Genomic DNA, 23,569 nt, shown 5'->3' with positions numbered 1-23,569 from the left:
CCCCTGACTCCGAACCATCTGCTTCATCTGAAAGCAAAGCCAGTCCTGCCACCAGGACTATTCCAGAGAAGTGACCTATACTCACGAAGGAGATGGAAGCAAGTACAATATATCACTGACCTCTTCTGGAAGAGATGGATCAGGGAGTATCTTCCACTTATGCAGGAGCGGAACAAGTGGAACAAAACTAAGAGAAACTTCAGTCCTGGTGACCTTGTGGTCATCGTCGATGACACCGCCCCAAGGAACTCTTGGCTAATGGGGCGTGTGGTGAAGGCTTTGCCAGGGGCCAAAGGTCTTGTCCGGAGCGTCATGGTTAAGACTAAGACCAATATCCTACAGAGACCTATCAATAAACTCTGTCTGCTCCTTGAGGCGACGAAGTGAGACACACACACACACACACACAGTGCTCCATCTTTGAATCACGTGCACCTCTGATTCGTTGATGTCGTACTCTTACATTCTTTGATGTCATACATTTTGTGGACGTCAAACTCTTGACATTTTTTGGAAGTTGAACACCTTTACACTTCAACTCAGACTGAGATCTATGGACTATTTTCCTATATGGCACCTTGTATATTTGTATATAGCTATGAACTGTAATGGTGCTCTGGTATAGAATGTTTTTGTATTGGCTCTACGTTTGAATATTAAGTAATTGTTGTGCATTCAGTGCAGTCAACAATTAGGGGCCGGTATGTTAGAGCCGATTTGGGCATATTTTGTATAAAAGACTGAACATACTGAGCTCCATGTACATTTGTGTAAATATATTAAATATTAATGTATATGATGAAATATTAGGTACGTACCTTTATGATTTATTTACCGGATTGAGATACATTCATTTGTTATTAGTGTAACTCAGTTTTTGGCCCCCCCTCTTGCCCATTCATTGTACTGTGTTAATTGTGTTAGTATAAAGGCAGGAAGTTGGGCCTTCGGGGGGAGGAGTCCTTGCTAGATGCGGGAGCGGTATAGTTTTTTGACCATATAGACATACAGAAATACAGACAGACAGGTCATATTATATTATGTATTTGCATTTCAAGTAATCTCTGCTTTAAGTTGATTGGAGAATACCTTTTTGTTAGATAAGAAGAATAAACATTTTTTGTTGCACTATATCCCTGGATCTCATTGAATGTTTGGCCGTTTGGAAACGTTGAGTGTGGACTGTATGCGTCCGAAACAACCCCGCTTCAGGCTAGGGCAGTGGCTATGGAAAAGAGGAAAGGAAGCCACTACACAGCTACTGTTCGATTGAACGTTAGAATGGGCAAAACGAGTGACCTAAGCGACTTTGAGCGTGGTATGATCGTCAGTGCCAGGCACGCTGGCTCCAGTATCTTAAAAATGGCCACCCTCCTGGGCTTTTCACGCACGACAGTGTCTAGGGTTTAGCGAAAATGGTGCAACAAACAAAAAACATTCCAGTCTTGTGGGCGAAAGGAAAACGGCAAGAATCATGCAAGCTAACAAGCGGGCCACAAACAGACAACTAACGGCGCAGTACAACAGTGATGTGCAGAAACGCATCTCGGAACGCACAAATCGTCGATCCTTGTCACGGATGGGCTATTGTAGCAAACGACCACATCGGGTTCCACTCCAATCAGCTAAAAACAAGAAGAATCGGCTCCAGTGGGCATGCGATCACCAACACTAGACAATTGAGTGGAAAAACATTGCCTGGAACAGGACTGCGAGTTCAGTTTACTTGAGTGGCCTGCACAGTCCCCAGACCTCAACCCAATAGAGCATATTTGGGCTGAGATGGAACGGGCTGTTCGAAGCATGAATGTACCACCGTCCAATCTGCAGCAACTGCGTGATGCCATCGCGTCAGCATGGACCAACATCCCTGTGGAAAGTTTGACACCTTGTAGAATGCCCCAAAGAATTCAGGCTGTTCTGGAGGCAAAGGGGGGTCTGACCTGGTACTAGATGGGTGTACCTAACAAACTGTACGGTGAGTTTATGCTGGGCAAAACATCTGTACTGTTGAATAATTCAAATCATGCATACAGTAGACAGATACAGTGCATTCGGAAAGTATTCAGACCCCTTGACTTTTTCCACATTTTGTTACGTTACAGCCTTATTCTAGAATGGATTAAATTGTTTTTTCCCCCCTCATCAATCTACACACAATACCCCATAATGACAAAGCAAAAACTAGTTTTAAGAATTTTTTGCTAATTTATTTTTAAAATAATAATAATTAAATATCACATTTACATAAGTATTCAGACCCTTTACTCAGTACTTTGTTGAAGCACCTTTGGCAGCGATTACAGCCTTGAGTCTTCTTGGGTATGACGCTACAAGCTTGGCACACCTGTATTTGGGGAGTTTCTCCCATTCTTCTCTGCAGATCCTCTCAAGCTATGCCAGGTTGGATGGGGAGCGTCACTGCACAGCTATTTTCAGGTCTCTCCAAACATGTTAGATCGGGTTGAAGTCCAGGCTCTGGCTGGGCCACTCGAGGACATTCAGAGACTTGTCCCGAAGCCACTCCTGCGTTGTCTTGGCTGTGTGCGCTTAGGGTCGTTGTCCTGTTGGAAGGTGAACCTTCACCCCAGTCTGAGGTCCTGAGCGCTCTGGAGCAGGTTTTCATCAAGGATCTCTCTGTACTTTGCTCCGTTCATCTTTCCCTCAATTCTGACTAGTTCCCAGTTCCTGCCACTGAAAAACATCCCCACAGCATGACGCTGCCACCACCATGCTTCACTGTAGGGATGGTGCCAGGTTTCCTCCAGACGTGACACTTGGCATTCAGGCCAAAGAGTTCAATCTTGGTTTCATCAGACCAGAGAATCTTGTTTCTCATGGTCAGAGTCCTTTAGGTGCCTTTTGGCAAACTCCAAGCGGGCGGTCATGTGCCTTTTACTGAGGAGTGGCTTCCATCTGGCCACTCTACCATAAAGGCCTGATTGGCGGAGTGTTGCAAAGATGGTTGTCCTTCTGGAAGGTTCTCCCATCTCCACAGAGGAACTCTGGAGCTCTGTTAGAGTGACCATCAGGTTCTTAGTCACCTCCCTGACCAAGGCCCTTCTCGCCCGATTGCTCAGTTTGGCCGGGCGGCCAGCTCTAGGAAGGGTCTTGGTGGTTCCAAACTTCTTCCATTTATGAATGCAGACATTTTTTAGTACCCATCCCCAGATCTGTGCCTCGACACAATCCTGTCTCGGAGCTCTACGGACAATTCCTTCGACCTCATGGCTTGGTTTTTGCTCTGACATGCACTGTCAACTGTGGGACTTTATATAGACAGGTGTGTGTGCCTTTCCAAATCATGTCCAATCAATTGAATGTACCACAGGTGGACTCCAATCAAGTTGTAGAAACATCTCAAGGATGATCAATGGAAACAGGATGCATCTGAGCTCAATTTCGAGTCATAGCAAAGGGTCTGAATACTTATGTAAATAAGGTATTTATGTTTTTTTATTTGTAATACATTTGCTAACATTTCTAAAAACCTGTTTTCGCTTTGTCATTATGGGGTATTGTGTGTAGATTGATGAGGATATATATTTTTTAGAATAAGGCTGTAACGTAACAAAATGTGGAAAAAGTCAAAGGGTCTGAATACTTTCCAAATGCACTGTAGCATCTCAGACATTTAAATTATTAGTTAAAGAAGACCTCTGGATGGTCCTTTCCCTATCCCATTACTTAGTGCGTTCTGTTGCCATCAACACCATGAAAAGGTTGTAATTAAAGGTAGACTCAGCGATATGACAATTTCCGCAACAACTAAGAGCATTGAAGTGCGAGGCTCAACTTCTCCACTGTTTTCATCCCGTGGCTACCACGTTGTGAACCGCATGAAGCGAACCCCTGCACGTGCGCAGATACTGTGTGTGACTGAGAGTGAAGTCTTGCATCTCGCTCAGCTCAATATCTGTGGTGCTCCTCATGGCAATGTCATTTAGCCGAGTCTACCTTTAAACCTTCTGCCTGCTAATCCCTATACTTAGCCTAATGAAAGGGGAGTATTGATGACTCATCCCACCTTCCCTCTCCACACAGCAGTCTTCTTAATATTCTAATGCACTGTTCCACATGTGGTAATGTGAAGCTGTGGACAAGGCTACAGTCTGTGACCACGGTAAGAGAGGAAGCTCTGAAGGGTATTCATGTTTCTGTCACTTTCCCCTGGTGTTAAGGTCAATCTCTCCCTCGTTAGTGGCTCCTCTTAACAGTCTCTCCGGGGTCAGAACAGCATGTCTGCACCTTTACCGCGACTTCTATAACCAGACAGCATAGCGCAGATTCCCAGCAGTCAACGCAGGACATGCCTCAAGGTTAGCTGCCACAGTGCAGTTCAAAACTGGAACGCAAGGGCAATGCAAACCAGCCGAAAATTGCAGTAGCTTAATAGCTGTTGGTTGATACCCTTAGTCTTTATTGGCACTCTAACATACTATTCCTTCCGCCTCATTCATCCAAGACCCAGACAGACATTGTGCCTCCTGATGACCTGACAATGGCCGAAAGACCCCACAGCGACAGCAAACGCTGGCCAGGCCCACACAAAATGCCACATGCCATGCTGGGTGTCTGGAATCCCAGGCCATGGAGGGTGCTGATGGGTAGAGTGTCTGCGCGTTGGGCTTGGAGGGGTGGGATCGCCATCTAGCACTGACTTCCCTACAAGGTCATCTTGCTGTCCAAACAATAGGAACAGCTGAGCAATCCTCCCCCTCCTCCCACCTAACACTGACTGGCCCCTATCAGTATGTGGGCCACTATTTTACTGAACATGCACCAGCCAGGGACCAGAACCCCCAGATTCCTGCAGAAATGCAACACCTCTGGCTACAGACCACATTATGCTGATGACTAGCTATGTGCAATAACCACATTAAGTAAAAAAAATAAAAAATAAAAGAAATATGGCTGTTGCATGTATGGTCAGTGTTGAGCTATTCAGGGAGAAGAGAACCATCTCTTTAATTTCCCTGAAGTTCTGAGATAAATTAGAGTGGTGGTGAGAGTGACTATGGGTTGAGATAAGTGAATTTCCTAGCAGCAGCAGGAGCCGCAGCGGTCAGAACCACGGTGCTGTGAGTTCCAGGCTAGAGCTAGCAGCTCATCAGACCAACATTTTCCCCTGGTGGCACTAAGTTTTTCAGTTGGTGGTGTCATGTAAAAATATTCTCAGTGTGAAATAGTCACCAATCGTCCTGATTGTGTTGTGATTGTCATGTAACATTTCTCCCAGCGTGAAAATGTTCCCAGTTCAATAATTGCTCGCACAGCTCTTTATGTGGACGGCTGAGCTCGTGCGGATGTTTCTCTCACACCCTTCCCGGACCTCGAAAAACTGTTCTGTGGGCACGCGTTTTTGCTTCACACATCTGCCAATCAATGGTGGACAGGAGTATTGCCACTGACCAATCAGAACCTTGTTGAGGCGTGAGGTCTGCATATAAACACCCGGACTCGCGTGTCAAAGTGCTGAGGAGAGATTTTTTGCGATTGCAAAAACTAAGGGAGGGTGTGAGAGAAACATCCGCACGAGCTCTGCGGTCCACATAAAGAGCAGCGCGTGCAATTATTGAACTGGGAACATTTTCACGCTGGGAGATATTTTACAACATGACATCACAATCAGGACGATTGGTGACTATTTCACACTGAGAAGATTTTTACATGACTGGTGACACCAGCCCATGTTTTAGTCGCCTCAAAAAAAATTCCCGCAGCGTCACACCATAAAAAATTATGGAATTCAACAAATAAGTTGTTTTATAATCTTTTCATGTTGTGATTGAAAATATTTTAATGTGCACCCTTTTCCAGTGATTGACAATTAGCCTATTGTTGTTCCCGTGTGGCTCAGTTGCAGAGAATGGCGTTTGCAACGCTAGTGTTGTTGGTTTGATTCCAACAGGGGACCAGTACGTAAAAGCACGAAAATGTGTGCACTCACTACTGTAAATCGCTCTGGATAAGCGCGTCTGCTAAATGACTAAAATGTCAATGTTATATTCTATTGTTAAAATAGCAGATTGACGTTTGTCCTGAGTCTTGTCCTGGAGGCAGAACTGAGCGATATCCTCTTAGATAGGCCAACTGCAAAGTCAAAATTGGCTATATTGTACAAATTAATAAAATAAAGTGCTTTTTGGTCATCATTTAAAGATCAGGGTTAGGCATTAGGGTTAGCAGTGTGGTTAAGGTTTAAAATCTGATCGCTAGTGACCACTCTGCAGAGCTGCCTCCAGAACAAGATTCATGACGAAAAACGACATGAATAGACATGAATTTGCCTGCATGTTTATGTGCACTAATATCACAGGTTAAGTTATTTGGGTTAATTTACAACCGAGTAAGTGGAAACTCAAAACATATTAGCTAGGTTGCTAAATTTAAATAATACCCACTGCTAGTTGCCATGTATTAATCTAACAGTACATTTAATGTCAAAAAAATATACATTGCAGTTGTAGCCTACCACCCAATGAGGCCTATGCAATAACAATTGCCAATGCGCATTTCACACGCTCAATATCTCAGAGCCTTATCACATACAGTGCATTCGGAAAGTATTCAGACCCTTTAACTTTTTCCACATTTTGTTATGTTACAGCCTTATTCTAAAATGGATTCAATAAAAACATTTCCTCAATCTACACACAATACCCCATAATGACAAAGCGAACAGGTTTTTAGAAATTTTAGCCAATGTAAAAAAAAACAGATATACCATATTTACAAATTGAGCTCAGGTGCATCCTGTTTCCATTCATCATCCTTGAGATGTTTCTACAACTTGATTGGAGTCCACCTGTGGTAAATTCAATTGATTGGACATGATTTGGCAAGGCACACACACCTGTCTATATAAGGTCCCACAGTTGACTGCATGTCAGAGCAAAGACCAAGCCATGAGGTCGAAGGAATTGTCCGTAGAGCTCCGAGACAGGATTGTGTCGAGGCACAGATCTGGGGAAGGGTACCAAAACATTTCTGCAGCATTGTAGGTCCCCAAGAACACAGTGGCCTCCATCATTATTGAATGGAAGAAGTTTGGAACCACCAAGACTCTTCCTGAGCAATCGGGTGAATGGCCTTGGTTAGGGAAGTGACCAAGAACCCGTTACTCTGACAGAGCTCCAGAGTTCCTTTGTGGAGATGGGAGAACCTTCCAGAAGGACAACCATCTCTGCAGCACTCCACCAATCAGGCCTTTATGGTAGAGTGGCCAGACGGAAGCCACTCCTCAGTAAAAGGCACATGACAGCCCGCTTGGAGTTTCCCAAAAGGCACCTAAAGGACTCAGACCATGAGAAACAAGATTCTCTGGTCTGATGAAACCAAGATTTAACTCTTTGGCCTGAATGCCAAGCATCACGTCTGGAGGAAACCTGGCACCATCCCTACGGTGAAGTATGGTGGTGGCAGCATCATGCTGTGGGGTTGTTTTCAGCGACAGGGACTAGGAGACTAGTCAGGATTGAGGGAAAGATGAACGGAGCAAAGTACAGAGAGATCCTTGATGAAAACCTGCTCCAGAGTGCTCAGGACCTCAGACTAGGGCGAAGGTTCACCTTCCAACAGGACAACGACCCTAAGCACACAGGCTTCGGGACATGTCTCTGAGTGGCCCAGCCAGAGCCCAGACTTGAACCGGATCGAATATCTCTGGAGAGACCTGAAAATAGCTGTGCAGCAACGCTCCCCATCCAACCTGACAGAGCTTGAGAGGATCTGCAGAAAAGAATGGGAGAAACTCCCCAAATACAGGTGTGCCAAGGTTGTAGCATCATACCCAAGAAGACTCAAGGCTGTAATCTCTGCCAAAGGTGCTTCAACAAAGTACTGAGTAAAGGGTCTGAATACTGTAAATGTTATATTTCAGATTGTTTTTTTGTATACATTTGCAAAAATTTATACAAACCTGTTTTTGCTTTGTCATTATGGGGTATTGTGTAGATTGAGGGGGAAAAACAATTTAATCAATTTTAGAATAAGGCTATAACGTAACAAAATGTGGAAAAAGTCAAGGGGTCTGAATACTTTCCGAATGCATTGTATCTTGGTTGTAAAATAGTTTGCTATTGGGCTCAAAATGGAGTGTTGATAAATAAAAATGATACCTGTGACAACAAGATAGCCATTATATTAAACAATTGTATACAATCAGAACACTTTTTCCCCGGGAAAGGAGTGTGACTCATTCGACATAGCAGCAGGCCCCAGCGAAACAGGTACAGGCAGACACTTTCTTTACAGGAATCATGAGGATAATGTATTTTACTGTTTGACCAAATAATGGTTTAATCCTCCTAAAAAAAACATTGAGTGAGGTGACCATGTAGAATGTGCAGCTCCCACCGATGAGTTCAATTAAAACATTTATTCGCACAGCCAAGTCAAAGGGTCGCAAAATGCGACTAAATGGTTGCAGTCTGGAGCCCTGCCTGGAACAGCAGTCAAGGAAAACTGACATCACATAGTTGCAGATTAGTTTAGTAAGAACAGCAGTGACAGCAAACCTCAGCACAGAGCACAGCATCCCTGTATTGACAGTGCTGTTTTAGACAGCTTGGGCTGGACAAGGAGAAACTACACAGATACAGCAGGAGCACAGCCAGCCCAGCCAGAGGAAGAAGTGAGAAATGCATTAGCTACAATCAAAACAGTAATGAAAACCAACACTGGGCTATAATCTTCCGGACAGTAAGCACATCTGCAGACAGTAAAGCACCATCTCTAAACTGTGGATGTCCCTTGAGGGCTTATGAGAGTTGAGAAGGAGTGAGCTAACTGTGTCTACCTCCAGAGGGCTTATAGGAGCTGGGAAGGAGAAATGTTTGGCCTCGGAGTGGAGGGAGCGGGAGGCTGGCTGTGTCAAGAGCACACAGTGGTACCCTGACAGGCAGGGCCCGAGATGGCCCGTTTAGTATTCTGCTCACAGCTCAGCCAGTCCCTGCAGCCTGCATCCTCAGCAGTGAGCTGGCATCTGCGTCATAACCAGCCCTCCTGCTTGGCAGGGGGTCACACTGGGGCTTTGGGCAAAAAACATTATTCAGAAAGGAACATCACAGAAACCAATATGAAAAGGTTCTGCAGGATTTACCCATATTCCCTCTAAATGTAGGTGATATTCTCAATCTCCACTTGATAGCATGCACAAGGCATCACTCTGACAATATCTGCTTTATCGGCCGTTCTCTGGAAGAGTCTGGTTTCCAAGCAAGGCTGTTAGCCAAGCGACCTTCACTCTACACAACCAATCATGCCCGCACTCAACAATCATAGGAGGCACAAAGAGGCTGGAATTCACACAGCAGGACTAGTCTTACACAATAATTCCTGTGCATCAAATAAAGGCAACTATACAGACCACCCATTAAAACTTCCAGGACCCACTTTGATAACCATACTATTATGAAGCCATTGTCAAACATCTACCCCCCAAACCTAATTTTCCATCACTCTAAAACAATGGGTTTAATAAAACTTAGCGAGCAGCTAATGCACGCAGTGCTGCCCGTGCCGTTCACAAGGTGACTTTGGCGCCCTGCTGAAAACTGTCCCACGTCACACACTGCAACTATGTTCCAGAGAGGGAGGGGGGGGCACCAGACACCTGCCATCTTCACTACTGTCACTGCCTGCTATAAATACATCATGATTCCATAATCTAGACAGGCTAAAAATAAAACCCACCACTATGCGCATAAAACCCCTGCATCACCTCAATGGCTTAGGGTTAAACCAAGTATCATGATAACGTTAGCCCGTCAAGGATTCCAGCATTCCACTCCACATCAGTTGACTCAGTTGTCTGTAGACACGTGCTGCCCAGGACACACTCCTCTCAAAATCAGAGACGTCTCGCTCTTTGCTAAAGTGCTACAGTCACTTTCTTCGGGTGAGTCATACCAGCCTCTTTCACGAGCTGCACTGAGGAAACGGGAGACAAGCCACTCAGAGGTTGAGTTTACCGGCTCCAATGGGGATGTTCTAGCTACGGTTGAACCGCATGTGAGATTCATCAAGGTGGTGTGTTCAGTGCATCCTGGTGAGTTAAGCACCCCCAGGGAAACATGCACACATGATCCGAGAGGCCTTTAGCAGCACTAGCGCTTAGTCCTCTGGGACAATGGGTTAATAGAAACATCCCAAAATACACCACTCCTGTAGGGTGAGTCACCTCTGCAGTGGGACTGGGGGAAGAGGGGAATTTAAATGAGCTTTTACTGCTAAACGTCAGCCTGACCATGCCTGGACTCATGAGCCCTTTTAAAAATAGCATTTACCTGAATGAGGTGTCATAAAAAGCAAAGGCTAAAAACGATGTTGTTTTGCATAAAAAGAGATCAGGACTGTCCTTTTTTTCTACAGAAATAAACTTTCAAGGGAAATATTTTTCTAATGAAGAATAAGAACTGTTTTTGCTTAAACCTTAAACAATGCTTATTCATAAGCAAAATTACTGAATCATCAAAAATGGTCTAGGTCTAATGCATCCTAAAGCACTGAGAAAGACAGGGCCACCTTACCAGCAACCTCCACGATGTCTCCTGGCACGATTTCTTTGGCCTTGATCCTCTGAACGGTCTTCCTGTCCTGGCGGTAGACCTTGCCCATCTCAGGCTCGTACTCTTTAAGGGCTTCAATGGCATCCTCAGCATTGCGTTCCTGTGTAGATTAGAAATGTTGACCGTTTGCTCACATATTTAAATTGAACTAGATGATCTGACGACATTATAGATGCCAATTCAAATAAGCCTATTTTACTTTTTCACTATCCCACAAACTGCAGATATGTGGGTTCATTAAAAGGCACAGTCTAACTTCAACAACCTAACCATCCCACTTTGTTTTGTTAACTGATGGATGGGGCTGGTGAATTCATAGACTACAGGAAATCTTAAGAGATTGTGCCGTTAACGCATGACAAGGACCAGGAGATTCGCCTTCGCATATTTTCAATTCTGAAAATAGTTAAAAAGATGCACTATGCAGAAATCGCTCCGCCATTTCATGGTTGCTAAAATTCTAAGTTTGCTTAATTTCAGTTTGTGACAAAACAAGCAAGTATAGGGTAGAATCATTGTACCATCTAAAACGCTGTGAAATATCTTTCCCATATCCAAAAATATTGTATTTTTAGCTGTTTGATGCTAGTGTACAAAAACAAAAGTAAAATACGCAAAAACTAAACATTGAACGGAACGCATAGAAATAGCGCACATAGAACATATCTACCGCTTCGAAGACTTGCTTTCAATGAGAATAACAGATCTATAACTGCATTTCTATGTGCATTTGGTCAGGTCGCCCAAAAAGTTACATATTGCAGCTTTAATTTCTGTAATGATTAAGCTTAAGAAAACAGAAGAGTAAGTTGTAAACAGTGTCATAGGGCAAGTCACATATACTAGTAATTTATGAAAACAGCAGCTAAATAAGAAACTTCACACTGTGCCAAAATCACGTTCACTCAATCACTTAGAATAGAATGCTTGGTTCTAAAGTCCACATTTCCAGGCCAACTTCAACATATCAGTTAGTGAGAGCCTATCAGGGCAGGGATGGCCAGTTGCATCACTTCCTGTTGAGCAAGTCTACTCCATGGCATGCACTGGCTTGACTTACTGAACACTCCTCCTAGGAGCTGCCTGGCAGTGTAAGCAAAGTCAACCAGTGTGACAAAAGTTCTGACAAGAAAATGTGCATCTAAACAGAGTACAAAAGACAACTATCAACTTGTGGATTGAATTGCCAATATTTTATTTCACTCTTTGGCTACACAGAAATGCTTTATGGATTGGATTCAAATGTTCAAGACTATTTGCTCACAAACATGCCATCTATGGAATGTTGAACTCCAACAGACTGGGGAAATGTAACCTAGTTCTGGACAAACTCATGCAGGAGTTTAGACTGAATGAATAAATCCTAAGGGAGCATCCAGCCAATTTGTGTTGGTAGTTGCTACAGACAAATGTTTATTTGCAAAGACTGCAAACATGGATTAGAGAATGGCTAAGAGACCATGGGTGTAAACATAATCAAAGCAACAGACGTGAAGTCTGGGCAAGAGGAAGGATTGTCACTTTGGTCACGCCTAAACCTTCTCAAATGTAGTCAATGACCCACTTTCTTCCTTGCCCCATTTTTCATCTACTTTCCTCTACCATTGAAAAGCAAGTCCTTAAAGAAAGGAAAGCATAAAACTGGCATGTGACCAACGAACAGAATGTATGAGACTTGTGGATGCTCCTACCTACAACTCTTTATGGTGGCCTGTTTTGCCTATAGTCACTGCTAGTAGCATACAATAAGTATTCATTTTCACAACCTTTACCAAGACAAGAGTTTCGGAAATACTATGTCATTGACATTACAACTCCACACTGAACATTGGCGTTCAAGATACTGTAAAATTTGTAATGCAAGTTTCTCACCTGCCACACACCCACGATGGCATTGGCTATAAGAATGAGTAAGATTACAAAAGGCTCCACAAAGGCTGTGATTGTTTCTTCTCCGTCCTCGAACAAGGCCAAGACCTAAAGGTAAACAAGACAAAGATATGATCCATTATTGACATGATTCCACATAGAACGTAGCACAGGAGTACGTAACATCATTCCCCCTGGTTACTTATTACGCTTACAACTATGCATTGAAGCGATCATAATGTTAAGAAGACTATGTCTGAAGTATGTTGTGAAATAAGGTTCTACTAAATGCCATGGAGGAAGCATGGCTGTTAGCCAGAGCTGTAAAAACAGACAAACTCCATCCATGCTAGGTAGTAAAGTGTATTCATTCTGATACGACTGATTAACTTGGCAGTGATAGAAATGCATGGAAATGTACATTTTGTTGAGTGAGCTCAATTTTTTACATAATTGACAACAAGATGAACATACAAAAAGTTACATCAGAAGATTTACAGCTGGATATCAGTGCAAGAGTTAACACATTTAAACAAAATGGATACAACACATTTATTTAGACGTTAAACCTTTTTTTAAAGCTTTGAGCTCATTTAACACCAAAACCGGGCACATTTTTCCTAGTTCAAAAGCAACACAGGATTCAACACAATTTAATTTTTGCATTGTAATTTCAGAAAATGTCCATAATATAGCTGCAGTAATAGTGTTTCACAGTATTACTTACCCGCCAGTGTTGTGATTGGCTGCAATATTAGCCTATGGATTTCTCCTGCCAGATATACTGTGTATATATATATATATATATATTGTTTTTACAGTTGTTTGAACCTATTGGACCAGAACCGATTTCCAGTTTTGGTCCACCAGCTTCAAACAGCTGTAAAAACAATATTTGTTCTTATTCAAAATATATATTTCACAGTGATTTAGATGGTACAATGATTCCCTACACTGTTCAGTGCTTGTTGTCACAAACTGAACAGTGTAGAATTTTTTGCAACCAGGAAATGAGCGATTTCCACTAGATAACACAGCCACAAAGTCAGAACATTTTGACAACAGGTGTCGCTCTGGCGGGAGAACTAAATAGGCAAATCACAGCCAATCACAACACTGGTGGGTAAGTAATACTGTGAAACACTATCATTCCACTATTTGTTCCAGATATATTATGGGCATTTTCTGAAATTACAATGCAGAATTCTAACAAATCCTACCTCATTGTAATCTAGTACCGTGATTTTATTTTGAGCGATTATTTAACTAGAGTTTGCTGTACTGAGCAATACATAGTCAACTCTTTATAACGCACATTGTTGAATTAAAGTTTCAAATTAAATCACTTATGATTTCAATCATTTATGGTCCATTTTGCACATAACACACTTAAATCGAACACCGAAAATACAGTAAGACTACAGCTTATAACAGATTGTTTTGATGTGTTATGCTATATGTCATTTGTGTCAGCACATAACAGTACATTTGGACAAATTAATCAATGGCCCTCAATAGCCATCAGTATCATGCATAGTATGCATGTCAAATATGAGCAGTTGAAACCAACAGACAGCCACCTTACCACCTCAAACAAACCAGTTACGAGGACTACTGCTGCAGTAATCAGTCACAACCAACATATTTCACTTAACATAGCCATTCTCCTTCTCGGCACTCTTCCTCTCTCACAAACCGGAGATAAAAAAAAGCTATCTTCTGGGAGCAAGACTCATTTGCATAATGTCCATCTTATCTGCTGAGAATAAGAGCACACGACACGTTTCACAAATTCACTTTAACGGGACAAAGCCGCATAACACAGGCCGCATCATGAACACCCTGCTGCAAGTTCTGCTGCACCCGTTTGTTATTTCTTTAGCCTACTACTCCCCAATCATTGGATCTGACTTAATAACTGACCACCGACCAAAAGCATGGGAGTGAGGGGCATGGGAGAAGGCGTGGTGCATTGGTCTGGGGAATGCCCTCCCACTGAAGGTCAGAGCCCAAATGTGGTCCTGAGTGGTGCGCTGTCCCCCTGTCAGACAGCAGCCATCAACACCACCATATCGCAAGGCTGAGCACTGCACACTACATACCAGCTCCTCTAGCAGACCGACACACCACACACACCAGGATTATAGATTCCAGCTCTTGAAACCTCCATACTGGCCTCAAAAGGACCCCATCTCCTCAAGTCAAGGTAAATAGTATCCGACACGACATTGAAATCATTTCCATATTTCCACTGCAAAAACATCCATCTGTCCACTACCTAAGAACATGAATAGTAAACGCTGATGTAGCAGTACAATGATAATACTGCAGAACTATGGAGGTTAGATCATTGTATGGTGTCAGTTACATTTTCATCAAACCATTTAGCTCGCGAATAGGCTTCTTACTCCAAATAACGAGGCAAATGTCCAAACATGAGGAGAAGGGCAAATGACCAGCGAGAACACCGATAGGAGAGGTAGTGATTACACTGCAAGAGTAAAAGACTAATCAAATGTCTTGTTAGACACATGGCGATAGCAACTCGAGTCAAGCAACAGCTGTCGTCACCATTCCTCAGATGTGTAGCTAGCCTTCGCAGCTATTTGGCTGCCTGATCTGTGAATGTAACCTAAGCCTCGGCATTCAAACAGAAGATATTTGCACTTGCTGTCCACACCTCTCATGCCACTATGCCAAACATACACTTTCCCTTTCCATTCCAGACAGCCCACTCCTATTGATGTGCTTTCATCAGCAACTCCGGACAGCAAGCAGATGATTTAAGAGTTTGTTTACATGACAACTTAACACAGCACGTCGGGGGGGATTGTCACCTCTACGTAATTAACCAAAGGTTTGTGATCAAAGTAACATGCTTCAAATACTCATATACAGTGCATTCGAAAAGTATTCAGACCTCTTGACTTTCCACATTTTGTTACGTTACAGCCTTATTCTAAAATGGATTAAAAAATAATCATCCTCAGCAATCTACACACAATACCAAAGCGAACAGGTTATACATTTTTGCAAATGTATAAAAAATACAGAAATACCTTATTTACATAAGTATTCAGACCCTTTGCTATGAGACTCGAAATTGAGCTCAGATGCATCCTGTTTCCATTGATCATCCTTGAGATGTTTCTACAACTTGATTGGAGTCCACCTGTGGTACATTCAATTGATTGGACATGATTTGGAAAGGCACACACCTGTCTATATAAGGTCCCACAGTTGACAGTGCGTGTCAGAGCAAAAACCAAGCCATGAGGTTGAAGGAATTGTCCTTAGAGCTCCAAGACAGGATTGTGTCGAGGCACAGATCTGGGGAAGGGTACCAAAAAATGTCTGCAGCATTGAAGGTCCCCAAGAACACAGTGGCCTCCATCATTCTTAAATGGAAGAAGTTTGGAACCACCAAGACTCTTCCTAGAGCTGGCCACCTGGCCAAACTAAGCAATCGTGGGAGAAGGTCCTTGGTCAGGGAGGTGACCAAGAACCCGATGGTCACTCTGACAGAGCGCCAGAGTTCCTCTGTGGAGATGGAAGAACCTTCCAGAAGGACAACCATCTCTGCAGCACTCCACCAATCAGGCCTTTATGGTAGAGTGGCCAGACGGAAGCCACTCCTCAGTAAAAGGCACATGACAGCCTGCTTGGAGTTGCCAAAAGGCACCTAAAGACTCTCAGACCATGAGAAACAAGATTCTCTGGTCTGATGAAACCAAGATTGAACTGTTTGGCCTGAATGCCAAGCATCACGTCTGGAGGAAACCTGGCACCATCCCTACGGTGAAGCGTGGTGGCAGCATCACGCTGTGGGGATGTTTTTCAGCGGCAGGGACTGGGAGACTAGTCAGGATCGAGGCAAAGATGAACAGAGCAAAGTACTGAGAGATCCATACTAAAAACCTGCTCCAGAGCGCTCAGGACCTCAGACTGGGCCGAACGTTCACCTTCAACATGACAACGACCCTAAGCACACAGCCAAGACAAAGCAGGAGTGGCTTTGGGACAAGTCTCTGAATGTCCTCGAGTGGCCCAGCCAGAGCCCGGACTTGAACCCGATCGAACATCTCTGGAGAGACCTGAAAATAGCTGTGCAGCAACGCTCCCCATCCAACCTGACAGAGCTTGAGAGGATCTGCAGAGAAGAATGGGAGAAACTCCCCAAATACAGGTGTCCCAAGAGTGTAGCGTCATACCCAAGAAGACTTGAGGCTGTAATCGCTGCCAAAGGTGGTTCAACAAAGTACTGAGTAAAGGGTCTGAATACTTATGTAAATGTGATATTTCCGGCCTTTATAAAATATAAATTAGTAGACATTTCTAAAAACTTGTTTTTGCTTTGTCATTATGGGGTATTGTGTGTAGATTGATGAAAAAACAAAACAATTTAATCAATGTTAGAATAAGGCTGTAACCTAACAAAATGTGGAAAAAGTCAAGGGGTCTGAAAACTTTCCTAAGGCACTGTATATGTATAATAATGGCTCATTGATATCTAGGGCTAGCCTATTAAAATGGGTAAACAGTCCCATGACAAGCATTGCCAAAGTTATTGTGTTCTAAACCTCATCTCAAAAACAAAGAGTCCAGGCGATATACTTACAAAAGATATACAAGCTGCCAGCAGAAGAATTCGTACGAGTAAATCTTCAAATTGTTCAATGACAAGCTCCCATAGAGACTTCCCTGTGGAATGAAAGCGATGTAAAAATACATGAAATCAAGAAGAATTTGTAGCACCTAGTTTGTTGTAAAAATTCAACCTATTTTAATTATGGGTTATTACCTTCTTCAGCAGGTAACTCTGGAGATGGGCCAATCCAAAGTGCATACAGGGAAAAGAGAACACACTATTACATTAGTAATGTTTTAATAGCTAACGCTGTTAATTTTGACAATCAAACATGATATGGCACTGCAATTTGTTGCTCTCCACCCCATTTGACTCCCAATGACTCCCTGTGACTCCCACTAAACCCTATATGTCCTGGTTTAGATTGTGCAAAGCTAAAACTTTGCTATTGGCAACTTGAAAAACAGGGATTTGATTGAATTGCATTCACCGAGTGAAACCGAAGTCTTGTTTGGCTGAGTCATTAACAGTAGTAACTCGTAGTTGGTAAGCATATTGCCCAATCAATGTTTGAATTCATGTGGTGACACATCAGGGAACGTTTTAACCCATGTTCTCAGAGGTCACCTTGAATGGTGTCAGACACACCCAATATATTTTATGTCATCCAGTAGATCCTTTCATGAGCTTAAATCGGGAATCAAGCCTCTTTTCTAGTGTGAACAGCTAGGAAAAACTACAGAATCCAGGATCCTACGAACCGGCTTGCGTTAGTTAGCATCATTAACTGTTAGCTAGCTAACATTAGCTAGATAGGCCTGTGCCATGCCCATGGCGGGCGGCTATCCTGTCCCAAATGTCCTAGGCTAGCCATCACATCAGAATGTCAAGGCACACGTCAGCGGTCCTACTGGTATACATGGTTTAAATACCCTTTAACTGTTAACTAATAGGACAATTTCCCCATGTAGCCGACTACTTTCTTGCTAGTTTGTACAAGATTGAAACCCACGAGGTTGTCTACGATGACATCAGCCAAATTAATTCAGTCCATGACCGAGCCGAGTGATGGGGCTGACATTTACCCCAATGTGTAACTCCTAGTTAACTTTAGCTAACAGAGGGACTAAATCACCGTATCTTGTTCCCACTTGAGTGACATATAGTGAACATTAGCTAAATAGCTACCCGTACTAGTAGTAAAGGTGTAGAGGTTCACATACCGTTCGAGCCCCATTTCTCCTTCTGACGTTTCACCTGGTCCAAACCAAGTCCAGTGCTTTCGTTGACGGAGAAATGGCTATAAACTTCTTCAACACTCTTTGTGTGAGCGTTATCCATGGTGGTTGGTGGGCTTCTTGTCAGTTGTACTTTCTTTACTCAGCCGCCTCCGTCTCTTTAAAATTAAAACCTTTCAGAAGAAATACAGCTTGCCAACTGTGAAATATGCATTCACATAAAGGCCAGATGTCGATGATACGAATAAGAAATTGTCCGTTAATTGGTAGGCTGATAAACGAGGTAATTGGAACGAAAAATGACCCTTCCTCCCTCGATAAATGTTACTTTGGGTGTCCTCTTTTCTCTCCAAAAATGGTGGAAAAGAGTGCAGCAATCGCCACTGTTGAGGGCTGCATTCACCCGGTCCAATCCTTGCGCTTCCTTTGGCTTGCGTTAGTCTACCTCTCCACCTCTCAGCTTCAGTGGTAACAAACTGTAGCGCTGATCTGATTTTATTGAACGTGCCTCAACACTCGGTCATCCCTAGTTACCACAGCCACAAAATCAGAAGGCCCGCCTACTCGACCAATCAAATGAGGGAGTGTGATGACGCGTATGCCGGTTTACGGTTCGTGGGAAACGACCAATCCGATGAGGGAGTGTGATGACGATTATGCTGACCGGGTTGCAGGAGCAGACGAGACGCATTTATTTATCTAGTGAACCATCAATGGTTTGGTTATTTATTAGCTATAATAAAACCAACCGTTCTAAATGCAAAGTAGTAATCGGATGTCTTATTCAAACTCAGCTTGCAAGCTTATCAGGATGTTTGCACTTACTCATAGTTACTTGTCTTAACCCAAAATAGGTTTACTCCAAAATCTGCATTGTTTTTAAAATGGCATGTCCATTTACATTTTAGTCATTTAGCAGACGCTCTTATCCAGAGCGACTTACATGAGCAATTAGGGTTAAGTGCCTTACTCAAGGGCACATCAACAGATTTTTCACCTAGTCGGCTCGGGGATTAGAACCAGCGACCTTTCGGTTACTGGCTCTTAACCACTAAGCTACCTGCCGCCCCATGTAGACAAACACATTGGTAAATCTTGATTTTAGATTTTTTTAAAGTACACAGTTTCACAGAAATGTCAATGTTTGAAATTGGCTGATTTAAGATGAAAACTTCAACCCTGTTACTTTATTTGGCACCTAGGCACTTACTACAGTCATTTATTTATTAAACTTACCATAGCCTTACAATCCATCTTTTTGGTATTTTGTGCCAGTTTCCATCCCTGTACAAAGGCATGGTCTTCAAGCTATGGAAGATGGCCAAATATTTAATGATAATAATTTATTGGACTTACATGGCACTTTTCTAGACACCCAAAGCTCTTTATAGTATAAGGGGAAACTCACCACACTAATCCCATTTACTTACTCTTTATTTGTATTTACTTTATTAGCACATCCACCCCCCTCTTCGGAGGACAAAAGTAACTTTAACTATTTAAAAAATATATATTTTGTTACAAATACATTATTTATACACTTCACATACATGGTACTTTTATACACAGCATTACGTGATAGGAATACAGTTTAATATACACATTACACATAAAATGGTACTCATCATTATATACTCTTGCAATAAGTGCCATGGGATCTTTAGTGACCACAGAGTTAGGACACCTGTTTAAAGTCCCATCTTCAATTTCATTAAGGAACATTTCATAGTTAGTACTTCAACATTAATGTTGTGAAAGTGTATGGTATAAATTACAGTGATCTGTCTTTGAACTTATTGCCTTCTTGTTCATTGCAGCAGCATATTTCTCTTTGGCTTTTGTTTGTTTGTCTTTCCCCTGGTGGCATTCATATGTCTTTGTGGCCACAACTTGAAATGGAACACCATTGAATGGGAGATTTTTACTCTTCCAATTGAGTTTTTTCCCTTCCAAATGCTGTGCATCTGTTGAAGGTCAAGAATATGATATATTACTATTAGAATGAAAGGCTTGTAGGGAAACTAACAACGTTGCTCTATCAAATAGAATAACTCATTTTAGCTCTCTCAAACTCTAGGCTGCATTCTGCCTTCTCCCTAGTTCTCAGCCATTAGCTTCGCCCATGACTGCCTCATATAAAATACAATCCACATGCTGTGTTTGAACATTTAGAAACCTCAATAATCATCGCTTGCGATATGGCTTTCGAAACATATGGCCCTTATCTTTCATCAGCGAGAAAGAATCCTTCAAATAAAAAAGATACGACTACAGTAAATGTTTTGCACAGATCCATACAGCTATTGGTGCCTTCATCCAACAAAACTACACTTCCGCTACACTTCAACACAGGTGTTCGGAGCATGCTAGATAGCTACAATGAAAAACAATATAAAATGCAACATGCAACAATTTCAAAGATTTTACTGAGTTACAGTTCAATTGAAATACATTTACATTCATTAGGCCTTAATCTATGGATTTCACGACTGGGAATACAGATATGCATCTGTTGGTCACAGATACCTTAAAAAAATTAAAAGGTAGGGGCGTGGATCAGAAAACCAGTCAGTATCTGGTGTGACCACCATGCAGCACGACACATCTCCTTCGCATAGAGTTGATCAGGCTTTTGATTGTGGCCTGTGGAATGTTGTCCCACTCCTCTTCAATGTCAGTGCAGTTTGTGCAGACATTTTTCAGTTGAGTAAACCCATAGTTTCATTAGCTGTCTCAGACGATCCCCCAGGTGAAGAAGCCGGATGTGGAGGTTCCTGGGCTGGCGTGGTTACATGTGGTCTATGGTTGTGAGGCTGGTCGGACGTACTGCCAATTTCTCTAAAACGACGTTGGTAGAGAACTGAAAATTATATTTTCTGGCAACAGCTCTGGTGGACATTCCTCCAGTCAGCATGCCAATTGCACACTCCCTCAAAACTTGAGACATCTGTGGCATTGTGTTGTGTGACAAAACTGCACATTTTAGAGTGGCCTTTTATTGTCCCCAGCACAACGTGCACCTGTGTAATGATCATGCTGTTTAAATCAGCTTCTTGATATGCCACACTTGTCAGGTGGATGGATTATCTTGGCAAAGGAGAAATGCTCACTAACAGGAATTTAAACAAATTTATGCACAAAATTGGAGATAAGATTTTTGTACGTATGGAACATTTCTGGGATCTTTTATTTCAGCTCATGAAACATGGGACCAATTTAAATGTTGCATTAATATTTTTGTTCAGTGTAATTAGCACAGGAGGTCTTCCGTAGTTTTCCGTAAACAAGCGTTGTAACATGGAAGATATGGCAGTGTGGGAACACTAACCATAACCCTATCAAGGTGTGTATCGATTTAACCTTTTGTTTTTTGAAAAGTATTTATCTCTGATATGATAGATATGTATAGGGGTAAGGTGATTAGGCATCAGCATATATGATAAACAGAGTAGCAGCAGTGTAAATGATGACTATGTGAGTGGGTGTGTGCATATTATGTGTGTGTGAGCAAATGATGGAGTGAGTGTTTGTATGTGTGTTGGAGTATCAGTGAGCGTAGTTTGTAGGGCCATGTGAGTGTACATAGACAGTGCAAAAATAAGAATAAAATACAAAAGGTCAACTCAGATAGTCTATGTAGCCATTCTGTTAGCAAGCAAGAAAGTTTATTTATATAGCACAATTCATACATCGAAGCAATTCAATGTGCTTTACAAATATGTTTATAAAAAAAAATGAAAACATCATAATAATAAAAATAAATAAAAAATATAAAAAATTAAAAATGGGATAAAAACATAGGAAGCTATAAGGCTAAACAGTGTGGTTAAGTTTAAGTGCTCAGTCGTAAGCACGTGAAAAGATAAGTGTTTTTAACCTGGATTTAAAAATGGATACGTTTGGGGCACATCGAAGATCTTCTGGTAGTTTATTCCAGTTGTGTACAGCATAAGTGCTAAACGCAGCTTCTCCATGTTTAGTTTGGGCTCTGTTCATGGATCTAAGAGCCCTGCTTGGTTTATATTCTTCAAACATATCAGACATGTACTCGGGTCCTAAACCATTCAAAGATTTATAAACTAAAAGCACCACTTTAAAATCAATTCTGTAACTGACTGAGTGATGTGCTCCGTTCTCTTGGTCCTGGTTAACATTCTAGCAGCTGCATTCTGAATGAGCTGCAGCTTTTTTACAGTCTTTTTCGGGAGTCCTGTTAAGAGGCCATTACAGTGGTCAACCCTACTAGAGATAAAAGCATGGATGAGCTTCTCTTGATCTTTTTGGGACACCAAGCCTTTGATTCTGGCTATATTTTTTAGATGATAGAATGCTGTTTTGGTGACCGCTTTGATACGACTGTTAAATGTGAGGTCTGAGTCTATCAGAACACCAAGGTTACGCACTTGATCGCTGGGTTTTAAGGACCCGAGAATCCAGCTCTTTACTAATACTTGTTCTTTTATTTTTGTTGCCAAACACAAAAATCTCAGTTTTATCTTGGTTTAATTGTAGACAATTTTGGTTCATCCAACTATTTATGTGCTCTATACAGTGACACAGAGAGTCTATTGAGCTGTTGTCATACGGTTCGAGAGCCATATATATTTGAGTATCATCAGCATAGCTGTGGTAGTTAATGTTGTTGTTCTGTAAAATTTGGCACAGAGGTAGCATATAGAGATTAAACAGAATCGGTCCGAGAACTGATCCCTGTGGAACTCCGCATGTCATACAGTGGGGAAAAAAAGTATTTAGTCAGCCACCAATTGTGCAAGTTCTCCCACTTAAAAAGATGAGAGAGGCCTGTAATTTTCATCATAGGTACACGTCAACTATGACAGACAAATTGAGGAAAAAAAATCCAGAAAATCACATTGTAGGATTTTTAATGAATTTATTTGCAAATTATGGTGGAAAATATGGTTTGGTCACCTACAAACAAGCAAGATTTCTGGCTCTCACACACCTGTAACATCTTCTTTAAGAGGCTCCTCTGTCCTCCACTCGTTACCTGTATTAATGGCACCTGTTTGAACTTGTTATCAGTATAAAAGACACCTGTCCACAACCTCAAACAGTCACACTCCAAACTCCGCTATGGCCAAGACCAAAGAGCTGTCAAAGGACACCAGAAACAAAATTGTAGACCTGCACCAGGCTGGGAAGACTGAATCTGCAATAGGTAAGCAGCTTGGTTTGAAGAAATCAACTGTGGGAGCAATTATTAGGAAATGGAAGACATACAAGACCACTGATAATCTCCCTCGATCTGGGGCTCCACGCAAGATCTCACCCCGTGGGGT

General features: G+C 42.2%; 1 protein-coding gene across 3 annotated transcripts in view; it reads right to left on the bottom strand.

The window, feature by feature from the left end:
* The window catches only part of LOC121550722 (sarcoplasmic/endoplasmic reticulum calcium ATPase 2), a 43,383-nt gene extending 24,630 nt beyond the window's left edge, over nt 1-18,753 (bottom strand). For 2 of the 3 annotated variants that reach the window (XR_005996977.2, XM_041863077.2), the window contains exons 1-5: nt 18,252-18,753; nt 17,242-17,259; nt 17,059-17,141; nt 12,444-12,548; nt 10,533-10,671 (exon numbers count right to left, since the gene is read on the bottom strand). Coding sequence is in view for 2 of the 3 variants with exons in the window: in XM_041863077.2 (XP_041719011.1) it covers nt 10,533-10,671; nt 12,444-12,548; nt 17,059-17,141; nt 17,242-17,259; nt 18,252-18,369 (463 nt within the window). In the remaining variant the exon portion in view is untranslated. The remainder of the gene's footprint in view (nt 1-10,532; nt 10,672-12,443; nt 12,549-17,058; nt 17,142-17,241; nt 17,260-18,251) is intronic. The other variant, XM_041863078.2, reaches the window with a different exon arrangement.
* Between the last annotated feature and the right edge of the window lie 4,816 nt (nt 18,754-23,569).

Source organism: Coregonus clupeaformis, chromosome 18 (assembly GCF_020615455.1).
Source record: "Coregonus clupeaformis isolate EN_2021a chromosome 18, ASM2061545v1, whole genome shotgun sequence".
In the NCBI taxonomy this organism is placed as follows: Eukaryota; Metazoa; Chordata; class Actinopteri; order Salmoniformes; family Salmonidae; genus Coregonus; species Coregonus clupeaformis.
Note: the sequence above shows the minus strand (reverse complement) of the source record. Positions and strands in the feature narration are given on the sequence as shown.